The sequence below is a fragment of the Lethenteron reissneri genome, chromosome 57, assembly GCF_015708825.2.
Source record: "Lethenteron reissneri isolate LAM-NWPU_2019-01 chromosome 57, ASM1570882v1, whole genome shotgun sequence".
Taxonomy (NCBI): domain Eukaryota; kingdom Metazoa; phylum Chordata; class Hyperoartia; order Petromyzontiformes; family Petromyzontidae; genus Lethenteron; species Lethenteron reissneri.
The window spans coordinates 3,963,807-3,976,341 of record NC_083835.1 but is presented as its reverse complement, the minus strand read 5'-3'; the positions used below and the strand labels follow the sequence as shown (position 1 = coordinate 3,976,341).

The following is a 12,535-nucleotide window of genomic DNA, read 5'->3' as shown; positions in this document are numbered from 1 at the left end:
ATGGGTTTTAAATCTAGATGATTTAAAAGTGCATAGCTCCAGTGGCTTTATGAGCGTAAGTAATAACAAATATTATTGAACCATTATTTGTCGAGTGTTTTTCAGGATGTAAATCGGGATTGGTGGGAGCCGTGCCAAAGGCTTCCAAGTAAATTGTCGTTTATCTCCGTAATTTATCCATATTATTTAAGCGGGAAGTCTGTAAACGGATCGCCGTGCACAGTAAATCTGAAGGCAAAAAATGCGCACGAGTCAATAACGCCGCCTCGATTTGCGTCATTAACGAATGTGTAGAGTTTTTGTTTTATTTGTTAACAGCGCTTGTGCACCAATGCCAATGCAGCAGCCACGCACGTACGCATGTTGAACTTCCTTCGCACCGTACGTAGCCAACCGTGCTCATCTCTACGTGTCTCTAAGGGGCTCTTTCGTGTCTCTATGTGTCTGGGAGTCTGTGTGTCTCTGGGACACAGTTGGCACAGTAGGGGGCACAGGTGGTGCATCAGCCAGTCATCACGGTCGTCTCAGTCAGTCGACTCGTGGCACCTGCTGGGTCTGCCCCGTGACCTCCTGCCAGCGGGCGTTCGACACTTCACGTGGCCTCAAGGTGCACATGGCCTGGCACAAGCGTCGTGGTGACGTCACCGCCACTTAGTGCTTGTTGTTGTCTCTGGGAGTCTATGTGTCTCTATGCGTCTCTGGAAGTATATGTATATCTCGATGGGAATATGTATGTATGTTGAATTTCCTTCGCACCGTACGTAGCCAACCGTGTTAATCAGAGGTTGAGGACTCGGTCGACCAGACTGATTTGACTTCACTGGACATCTGTGAAAAAGAACTTCATAGCTCATCGGATTCCTCCAGTCCAAATAAATATTCAGATTTGTACGTGTCCGGATCTGCGGTAGAGCGAGCGGCTCACAAAATCTGAAGGTCTCAGCCCATCATCCCACCATGGTAGATAAAATAAGTAACAATTTGTGGAGAAGTCAACAGTGGTCGTCATACGGATAGATTCACTCCAATCACAGGTTTGTGTAATTTCCACCACTAATTCAGGGCTGTAAACATTAGATGGGTAGCACGTCAATGGCCGTTTGAGACACAAACCACTTTTTTGAAATAGAGAGGGACGATGCAGTAATACATCAAATAATTTAGATTCTTAACATCGTTTTACACGGCATCGGATTCACGTGCATGTCACGATCAGTGATTTACGATTGGTTTGTGTTGTACGAGAACATCTTTAACCACGTACGGTGGTGCGAAAGAATTTCGATTTAAAGCTTTCGTGACTGCAGGGATTCATCTTCTTGGTTCTTTCGGTAAAGTCACGTAGAAGGGAAGTAATAAAATAATAAAAATAAAACATAATAAAATAATTCTCACGACGTTTCGGCCACAACGCAAGCAGCCGTCCTCAGGTGAAAACCAGGTCTGTCGAGGCGACAGCGTCTGAATGAAACAGCACCATGCTTGGAGCGTATATTCTTTTGTCAAGGCGCCCTTTCCCCCCCTTCCTACCCAGCTTAAATATATGCTCCAAGCATGGTGCTGTTTCATTCAGACGCTGTCGCCTCGACAGACCTGATTTTCACCTGAAGACGGCTGCTTGCGTTGTGGCCGAAACGTCGTGAGAATTATTTTATTATGTTTTATTTTTTATTATTTTATTACTTCCCTTCTACGTGACTTTACCGAAAGAACCAAGAAGGTGCGAAAGAAGTTCAACCTACATACAACCTCGAAGAAGGCGCCGAATCCACATCTTTGCCTTTTTCGGGGGCTCTCAAGCAAGAATGGCACCGAGGAATAAACACACACACGTACAGAACGCGGCTGTCGACTCAGGGTGCCGAATTCCACGTGAAGCAGCAATGATTGGCGACAGAGCATCGCAACAGCGACGCATCTTCCGCACTCACCACTTCTTCTTCTCGTATTTTTCCTGCAGGAACTCCTTGGCTTTCTGCGGGTCCTTGAAGTCGGGCGCAAGAGACGACCGCTCGTCGTACAGACCCAGCCAGATGATCCTGCACACCTGTACGTGACAATGGGCGGCAGACTAGCGATGAACCACCATCAGCACCATCAGCATCAGCATCAGCGGCGGCACCAACATAATACATACCAGCATGAGAACCACCAACATTTTCAACACCACCACCATCATCATCATTACAAACATCAGCATAATTATCATAATCACCAGCACCATCATTACCACGATTACGACCATCATCATCATCAGTATCAATCATCATCAGCACAGGCATCAATCATCATCCGCATTATCACCACTGACAGTATTATCAGCATCGTCACCAGCACCACCATCATAATCACCACAATCGGGCATATTTGCGGAATACACCACGCCGCCGTTGACCCTGGCCATTGACCGAGCAACTCAACGTTCCTTCCAGCTCCCTCCAAATGAATGCGTTTATCCACCTGCTCCCGACGAATCACGTTCCCTTTAAGGGGAGGGGAGGGCTTGCCATTATACAGGGTGCTTCAAGAAAAATGTTAACACTCATATGGGACTATCGCTTTTAATAAAAAAAGAACGGATGATACACTGCAACATGATAACAAATGTAATGTTAATAGCTTAAAAAAGTCAAACAGTCTCCCCCACTTGTTCGCCATCGTTGTCAACGCACGCCTGGAATCTTCTCCAGGTGGCCTCCAGAGCCCGGAGGCACACTTTCTTGTGGCATTGTTGCAAATTCTCAGAAGTGTAAAAAAAACACTTTGAAGCATCCTGTGTTAGCATGTACTGAAATTGCTGTGGGGCGATGAAGTTTGAGCTGCTCGGAGATGGCCGTGTTGGCGAGCCGGCGAATCCGGCAGCTTAGAGGCCCGTGGACGTGTCCGGCAACCCACTGCCGGATGAGGGCCTCCCCCCCATGCCGTGCGGGCCGCGGGGGTTATTCCACCGCACTTCACGAGTGCGAGTTGTCTTCTTGGTTTTTTCGGTAAAGTCACGTAGAAGGGAAGTAACAAAATAACAAAAATAAAACATAATAAAATAATTCTCACGACGTTTCGGCCACAACGCAAGCAGCCGTCCTCAGGTGGAGAACAGGTCCGTCAAGTAAACAGACATTCAGACTCTGTCTACTCTGTCTACTTGACGGACCTGTTCTCCACCTGAGGACGGCTGCTTGCGTTGTGGCCGAAACGTCGTGATAATTATTTTATTATGTTTTATTTTTGTTATTTTATTACTTCCCTTCTACGTGACTTTACCGAAAGAACCAAGAAGATGAATCGCTGCAGTCACGAAAGCTTTAAATCGAAATATAGTTTACTTTAGTTTTGATGAATCGATGCCTCGTTATAAAACTAACGGCATTGGTGTCCCAAATCCGCGGCCATGGTGCTGCTATCGAATACAGTACAATGTCAAATATCTTACAGTGCACCGAGTGAGGTATAACACTGGTCAACACACTTTTTCTGGCATAAGGTATTCCAAAGGTTTTAAGGTAATTTTGGGGTGCTGATTCTAAATCTGGCATCAGTTTTTGTCTATCACATCAGGTTTTTGAGATAGCAAATATTGCATTTTCAATAAAGACTGCAGAAGAAAAATATTAAATAAATGTGGATATCTACAGAAAATTATATTATAAACACACTATTCTAAAAATACAGCACCATATTTTAACACCAAAGCAGTCACTGACTCGCAACAACTTGCAATCACAAGTGACAGAGTTAATTTCGGGTAAAATCAATGAAAATGGGGTATGCCGATAGCATAAAAATGAGATGTGATAGAGCAAATCTGAGATCAGATTTGTAATCGGCACCCTGAAATTAGTCTAAAACCGCTGCAAAAGTCCAGGCCAGAAAATTTTTACTTTTTTTTGTTGACCAGTGTAATAGGTGGATATGCGAGAATCTCGGATATGCGATCACATACAGGGCATGACAGTTGCACACCGAGCCCAAACGAGACAAAAATAAATCGCAAACCGCATTAAACACGGGGAAATGCTCGACTGTACTTTGGAGGCGAGCGGGGACACGCGCGCGCGATTAATAATGCATTGCCGAGTGTGGAACAGTCAAATTTGTGAACGTCTTACAGCAAACGACTGAACTTCCATCGAACCGTGCATAGCCGACCGTGCTCATCGGAGGTGCGGGGGAAGGACGATATAACTAATTCTAGATTTGAAGCTTTCGTGACTGCAAGGATTCATATTCTTAGGTTTTTTCGGTAAAGTCACGTAGGTAAAATATTACAATTTTAATTAATAAAAGTAAAAAATAATAATAATAAAATTCACGACGTTTCGGAGGCAACACAAGCTTCCGTCTTCAGGAGGAACCATCACAGCACGATTGCTGTCATTTACTTGATACAGCAATCGTGCTGTGACGGTTTCACCTGAAGACGGAAGCTTGTGTTGCCTCCGAAACGTGATTTTATTTTTATTTTTTATTTTACTTTTATTAATTTTAATTTTAATTTTTTACCTACGTGACTTTACCGAAAAAACCTAAGAATACGATATAACTAGACACAAAAAGCAGTTCTAAGGAAGGGAGTTTTCAATCTAGATTTCAAAGTGCATAGATTGGAGAAACGCATTTCTTTAGAATTGCTTTTTGCGATTAGTTTGTTGTCACTCTCCCGCACCTATCGATAAAAAACTACCCTGGGTGTGGGCTGCTAACGGATGAGAGCAGATACTGCGATAGTCAGATATTCGGATACCAAGCCGGATATGCGACGGTCACTTATTCAACGTTATAGCAGTCTCTTCATAGCTACTGCACATTCTCAGATCAACATTATCCATTGTATATTGATTAAATGCGACTAACCTAACCAATAATAGGTACTGCACATTCTCAGATCAACATAATCCATTGTATGTTGATTAAATGCGACTAACCTAACCAATAATAGGTACTGCACATTCTCAGATCAACATCATACATTGCAATTTATCTGACTTCATTAACCCACCTGTGATCTTCGCATCTGATACGCTCACAGTGATTACATCACCTTCGCCCTATTTAAGACCCCCAAACAGGAAGTCTTCTTCACAATTCTGGCAAACCACCTGATGAAGCTGATTGCAAAATCACCGGCGAAATGTCGTGCCCAAATTGTGAATGTTCACCCTCCAACACTCCGCGGTGTGCCGGAGTAGCAACTAATTGGCGCTTCTTCTTGGTTCTTTCGGTATTATGTTTTATTTTTATTATTTTCTTATTTCCCTTCTACGTGACTTTACCGAAAGAACCAAGAAGATGAATCCCTGCAGTCACGAAAGCTTTAAATCGAAATTGGCGCTTTTTGTTTATGTGACAAACCTTATTAACCCAAAAAGAAACCCTTCATTACGAGTAACAGTACCTACACACTGTCACTGCGGCCATGGGACAACTGTGCACCGATGAGCATGTGACCTTGCCGAGCACCCACCTCGACATAGACAACAACCCACCTCGTTGCCGTGCTTGTGAAGGAAATCCAGCTCCTGGTCGGTGAACGTCGTCATCGTGATGGACTTGACGCGATGCGGCGGGTTTAATCCGCGGCTGCGTGAAGAAACAAAACGAATTGGGACATCGCGTCGCGGATGCGTTTGACGTTATTCTGTTTGACACGTTCGCGCGTGTGCGTGTGTGGCTGTGGGGAGCGGTGGTGTAGTGGTTAGCGCGTTGCGCTATGAACCCGGCGAGCCGAGTTCAATTTCCGCTCACGGCCAACACCAGTGACGATGATCTAAACCGGTCTGGGCCTCCCCTAGGTCGACTCGGCTTCAAATGACTACCTAGTGTGCGATGTAAATATCACCTGCAGAACTTGAAAAACCAGTGGCATCTACATCTGCATGTGAGACGAGGCTCTAAGGAAAGCTGTCTCGGGTGTGGACCAATCAACTTCAAGGACAGTGCATACATTATCAGAGTTGTGTTTTTTGTTTGCATTCCGACTGCAGGTATTGTGGTCAATGCAAAAATGACTCCTTGTAAAAAAAGGTGTCAGTTCTGTTGCCAGATAAAAGGGTAAAAAAAACTATTATTCATATTTTGTTACTGGCAAATGAGGTACCAATGGTGTAAATGCTTACCCCGAGCTCTCATACTCTGATGGTGCATTGTCCTTGAGTTGTGCGCCTTTTGGCGTCATCTGGTCCAACACCATGTGAGACTAGGCTCTAATGAAAGCTGTCTCGGGTGTGGACCAATCAACTTCAAGGACAGTGCATATATTATCAGAGTTATGCTTTTTTTGCATTACGACTGGAGGTATTGTGGTCAATGCAAACATGACTTCCTTGTAAAAAAAAATGTGTCAGTTTTGTTGCCAGATAAAAGGGTAAAAAAACGTATTCATATTTTGTTACTGGCAAATGAGGTTCCAATCGTGTAAATGCTTACCCCGAGCTCTCATACTCTGATGGTTCATTGTCCTTGAGGTGTGCGCCTTTTGGCATCGTCTGGTCCAACACCATGTGAGACTAGGCTCTAAAGAAAGCTGTCTCGGGTGTGGAACAATCAACTTCAAGGACAGTGCATACATTATCAGAGTTATGTTTTTTTGTTTGCATTACGACTGCATGTATTGTGGTCAATGCAAACATGACTTCCTTGTAAAAAAAAGGTGTCAGTTTTGTTGCCAGATAAAAGGGTAAAAAAAACAATTATCAATGCTAATGGTACCTGTACATATAGCAGCAGCAACAGCAGCAAGTGTCGTGGTGAATTAACACCGCAATTAATATGAACACCGCAAGGGCGTACGTTTTATTCAGGCATCAAGGTCAGGCAAGCAATTCGGTGGAATGACAAAGCTGCCTCGGCACTCGGGTGTCGGAAAATCTTAACCGGAGGCACCATGTCCTCTCCCCCGTGCCTCTTCACTTGTGCTGCTGTGTGCACGTGTACTGATGTGTGTGTGTGTGTACACAGCACTAATGCGTGTGTACGTGTACTGTTGTGTGTGCTGCCTAATGCGTGTGTGTGCGTGCTCTGATGTGTGTTTGTATGCAGCACGAATGCGTGTGTACGTGTAGTGTTGTGTGTGTGTGTATGCAGCACTAATGCGTGTGTGCTGCCGTGTGTACGTGTACTGATGTGTGTGTGTGTGTACAGCACTAATGCGTGTGTGCTGCTGTGTGTACGTGTACTGATGTGTGTGTGTATGCAGCACTAATGCGTGTGTGCTGCCGTGTGTACGTGTACTGATGTGTGTGTGTGTGTACAGCACTAATGCGTGTGTGCTGCTGTGTGTACGTGTACTGATGTGTGTGTGTGTACAGCACGAATGCGTGTGTGCTGCTGTGTGTACGTGTACTGATGTGTGTGTGTGTGTACAGCACGAATGCGTGTGTGCTGCCGTGTGTACGTGTACTGATGTGTGTGTGTGTATGCAGCACTAATGCGTGTGTGCTGCTGTGTGTACGTGTACTGATGTGTGTGTGTGTACAGCACGAATGCGTGTGTGCTGCTGTGTGTACGTGTACTGATGTGTGTGTGTATGCAGCACTAATGCGTGTGTGCTGCTGTGTGTACGTGTACTGATGTGTGTGTGTATGCAGCACTAATGCGTGTGTGCTGCCGTGTGTACGTGTACTGATGTGTGTGTGTATGCAGCACTAATGCGTGTGTGCTGCCGTGTGTACGTGTACTGATGTGTGTGTGTGTATGCAGCACTAATGTGTGTGTACGTGTACTGTTGTGTGTGTGTGTGTGTACAGCACTAATGCGTGTGTACGTGTACTGTTGTGTGTGTGTGTGTACAGCTCTAATGCGTGTGTACTTATACTGATGTGTGTATGCAGCACGAATGCGTGTGTACGTGTACTGTTGTGAGTGTACAGCACTAATGTGTGTGTGCTGCTGTGTGTACGTGTACTGATGTATGTGTGTGTATGCAGCACTAATGTGTGTGCTGCTGTGTGTACGTGTAATGATGTGTGTGTGTATGCAGCACTAATGTGTGTGTGCTGCCGTGTGTACGTGCTCTGTGTGTGTGTATACAGCACTAATGCGTGTGTACGTGTACTGTTGTGTGTGTGTACATCACTAATGCGTGTGTGCTGTGTGTACGTGTACTGATGTGTGTGTGTACAGCACTAATGCGTGTGTGCTGCTGTGTGCACGTGTACTGTTGGTGTGTGTGTACAGCACTAATGCGTGTGTACGTGTACTGTTGTGTGTGTGTACATCACTAATGCGTGTGTGCTGTGTGCACGTGTACTGTTGGTGTGTGTGTACAGCACTAATGCGTGTGTACGTGTACTGTTGTGTGTGTGTGTTTACATCACTAATGCGTGTGTGCTGCTGTGTGTACTGATGTGTGTGTGTATGCACACACACACATCAGTACACACACACACACATAAGTAGTGGGGAGCGGTGGTGCAGTGGTTAGCGCTACGCTGCTGTGCTACGAACCTGGGGACACGAGTTCGATTCCCGCTCACGACCAACACCACCCGGTGACGATTATCTGAACCGGTCCAGGGCCTCCCCTAGGTCGACTCAGCCTCAAATGAGTACCTGGTGCGGTGTGTAGGAAACATCGCCACTGGGGGAGACAAAGGCGGCCGGGCGTGGTGCTGTCCACCCACCCCCTCGTGTGCCGGGCCGGAACCTTAATAGGTGCTCGCTAACAGCACTTGCCCCTACAGTCTGTGAAGGCTACACGGGGATTATTTGTATGTATATAGTGTGGGGCATGGTGTGTATAGTACCAGAGGTGGGACAAAGTCATTGTTATGCAAGTCCAAGTCGAGTCTGAAGTCATCAAATTCATGACTCGAGTCTGACTCGAGTCCAAGTCACATGACTCGAGTCCACACCTCTGGTGTATACTGTGTGTGCTGTATAGTGGTGTACATTGCACACTTTATGTGCTATTTGCAGTGTGTTAAATCCCTGATTAAAGACCAATTCAGACCTTAGTGGTCACCACGTGCGTTTATAAATCTCGACGTTCATCCTACAAAGTTCCCAGAAACACAAATAGACAACACTTTTTATTTGTGTCAATATTTAAACGGATGTAACGCTGTATATGGACCTTTGTGTACACAATACATGGGCAGTGTGTGTACACAATATGTGTACACAATACATGGGCAGTGTGTGTACACAATACATGGGCAGTGTGTGTACACAATACATGGGGCAGTGTGTGTACACAATACATGGGGCAGTGTGTACACAATACATGAGCAAATTGTGTACACAATACATGGGCAGTGTATACACAATACATGGGTACAGTGTGTACACAATACATGGGCAGTGTGTGTACACAATACATGGGCAGTGTGTGTACACAATACATGGGCACAGTGTGTACACAATACATGGGCAAAGTGTGTGTACACAATACATGGGCAGTGTGTGTACACAATACATGGGCAAAGTGTGTGTACACAATACATGGGCAGTGTGTGTACACAATACATGGGCAGTGTGTGTACACAATACATGGGCAGTGTGTACACAATACATGGGCAGTGTGTGTACACAATACATGGGCAAAGTGTGTGTACACAATACATGGGCACTATGTGTACACAATACATGGGCAGTGTGTACACAATACATGGGCAGTGTGTACACAATACATGGGGCACAGTGTGTGTACACAATACATGGGCAAATTGTGTACAGAATACATGGGTACAGTGTGTACACAATACATGGGCAGTGTGTATACACAATACATGGGCAAAGTGTGTGTACACAATACATGGGCAGTGTGTGTAATGTACACACACGTGTGTGTGTGTGTTGTGTATACGCTTTGTGTGTTGATTGTGCAAGGCGGATCGCGGTGTTGTGGGTGTTGTGTACATGCAGTGCACACGTGGTCGTTACAGTGTGTGCAGTACACGTGCAGTACACGTGCAGTATGTTACACAGGCGATGCACTGTTAGTGTATAGACTGTACCCACGCAGTACACATCGTCCTGTATTATTGCATTACTGCATTAGAATGACACCATACACACAGTGCACTGTGTGTATGTCGCAGTGTGTGTGTGTACACCCGACAGTACACATGCAGTCGTACCCAGTGTACTGCGTTGCTATTAGTCGTAGTACTGTAGTATTATTAGTATTATTGATATCACACACCGCTTGGAATGAGTACAGCACTCACATGAGTCCGGTAAACACGGTGCAATGTGTGTCTGTGTGTACACCCCACAGTACACACACACACACAGACACACACACACGGCGAGTGTTAATGAATATCACACAGACACACACACAGACAGACACACACGGTGCAGTGTGTGTGTCTGTGTGTACACCCTACAGTACACACACAGACTAACACACACACAGACTAACACACACAGACTAACACACACACACAATATCACACAGACACACACACAGACAGACAGACACACACGGTGCAGTGTGTGTCTGTCTGTGTGTACACCCTACAGTACACACACAGACTAACACACACACAGACTAACACACACACACACAATATCCCACAGACACACACACAGACAAACACACACGGTGCAGTGTGTGTCTGTCTGTGTGTACACCCTACAGTACACACACACAGACTAACACACACACAGACTAACACACACACACAATATCACACAGACACACACACAGACAGACACACACGGTGCAGTGTGTCTGTCTGTGTGTACACCCTACAGTACACACACAGACTAACACACACACAGACTAACACACACACACAATATCACACAGACACACACACAGACAGACACACACGGTGCAGTGTGTGTCTGTCTGTGTGTACACCCTACAGTACACACACAGACTAACACACACAGACTAACACACACACACACAATATCACACAGACACACACACAGACAGACACACACGGTGCAGTGTGTGTCTGTGTGTACACCCTACAGTACACACACAGACTAACACACACAGACTAACACACACACACAATATCACACAGACACACACACAGACAGACACACACGATGCAGTGTGTGTGTGTCTGTGTGTACACCCTACAGTACACACACAGACTAACACACACACAGACTAACACACACACACAATATCACACAGACACACACACAGACAGACACACACGGTGTAGTGTGTGTGTGTCTGTGTGTACACCCTACAGTACACACACAGACTAACACACACACAGACTAACACACACACAATATCACACAGACACACACACAGACAGACACACACGGTGCAGTGTGTCTGTCTGTGTGTACACCCTACAGTACACACACAGACTAACACACACACAGACTAACACACACAGACACACACACAGACACGGAAAGTGTTGATGAATATCACAGACACACGGTGCAGTGTGTCTGTGTGTGTCTGTCTGTGTGTGGGTGTCTGTGGGTGTCTGTGTGTGTCTGTGTGTATCTGTCTGTCTGTCTATGTGTATCTGTCTGTCTGTGTGTGTGTGTCTGTGTACTGTGTGTGTCAGTGTGTGTGTGTCAGTGTGTGTGTGTGTCAGTGTGTGTGTGTCTGTGTGTGTATCTGTGTGTGTGTATCTGTGTGTGTGTCTGTGTGTGTGTCTGTGTGAGTGTCTGTGTGTCTGTGTGTGTGTCTGTGTGTCTGTGTGTGTGTGTCTGTGTGTGTGTGTCTGTGTGTGTGTCTGTGTGTGTGTCTGTGTGTCTGTGTCTGTGTGTCTGTGTGTGTGTGTCTGTGTGTGTGTCTGTGTGTGTGTCTGTGTGAGTGTCTGTGTGTCTGTGTGTGTGTCTGTGTGTGTGTGTCTGTGTGTGTGTGTCTGTGTGTGTGTCTGTGTGTGTGTCTGTGTGTGTGTGTCTGTGTGAGTGTCTGTGTGTCTGTGTGTGTGTATGTGTGTGTGTCTGTGTGAGTGTCTGTGTGTCTGTGTGTGTGTCTGTGTGTGTGTGTCTGTGTGTGTGTGTCTGTGTGTCTGTGTGTGTGTCTGTGTGTGTGTCTGTGTGTGTGTGTCTGTGTGTGTGTGTGTGTGTCTGTGTGTCTGTGTGTGTGTCTGTGTGTGTGAGTGTCTGTGTGAGTGTCTGTGTGTCTGTGTGTGTGTCTGTGTGTGTGTGTCTGTGTGTGTGTCTGTGTGTGTGTGTCTGTGTGTGTGTCTGTGTGAGTGTCTGTGTGTCTGTGTGTGTGTCTGTGTGTGTGTGTCTGTGTGAGTGTCTGTGTGTCTGTGTGTGTGTATGTGTGTGTCTGTCTGTGTGTGGGTGTCTGTGTGTCTGTGTGTATCTGTCTGTTTGTCTATGTGTATCTGTCTGTCTGTGTGTGTCTGTGTACTGTGTGTGTCAGTGTGTGTGTGCTACTCACAGCAGCCCGCTGCACGCCGTGCACACGAACGTGCCGAGGCTCACGTCCACGTACGTGGGGCCCCGCTGGGCGCACTCGAAACACCGCCGGTTGTGCAACAGGGACGACATCTCCCGCAGCAGCCGCAGATGTTCATCCTCCTTCTTCTCCTCCTCCTCCTTCTTCTTGTTGGTGTTCTTGTTGTTGTTACTGATGCTGCTGCCCGTCGCCATG

General features: G+C 46.1%; 1 protein-coding gene across 3 annotated transcripts in view; it reads right to left on the bottom strand.

The window, feature by feature from the left end:
- Window positions 1–12,535, bottom strand: part of AGFG1 (ArfGAP with FG repeats 1) — a 46,583-nt gene extending 34,048 nt beyond the window's left edge. For all 3 annotated transcript variants that reach the window (XR_009756946.1, XM_061575129.1, XM_061575130.1), the window contains exons 1-3: window positions 12,323–12,535; window positions 5,484–5,577; window positions 1,932–2,047 (exon numbers count right to left, since the gene is read on the bottom strand). Coding sequence is in view for 2 of the 3 variants with exons in the window: in XM_061575129.1 (XP_061431113.1) it covers window positions 1,932–2,047; window positions 5,484–5,577; window positions 12,323–12,534 (422 nt within the window). In the remaining variant the exon portion in view is untranslated. The remainder of the gene's footprint in view (window positions 1–1,931; window positions 2,048–5,483; window positions 5,578–12,322) is intronic.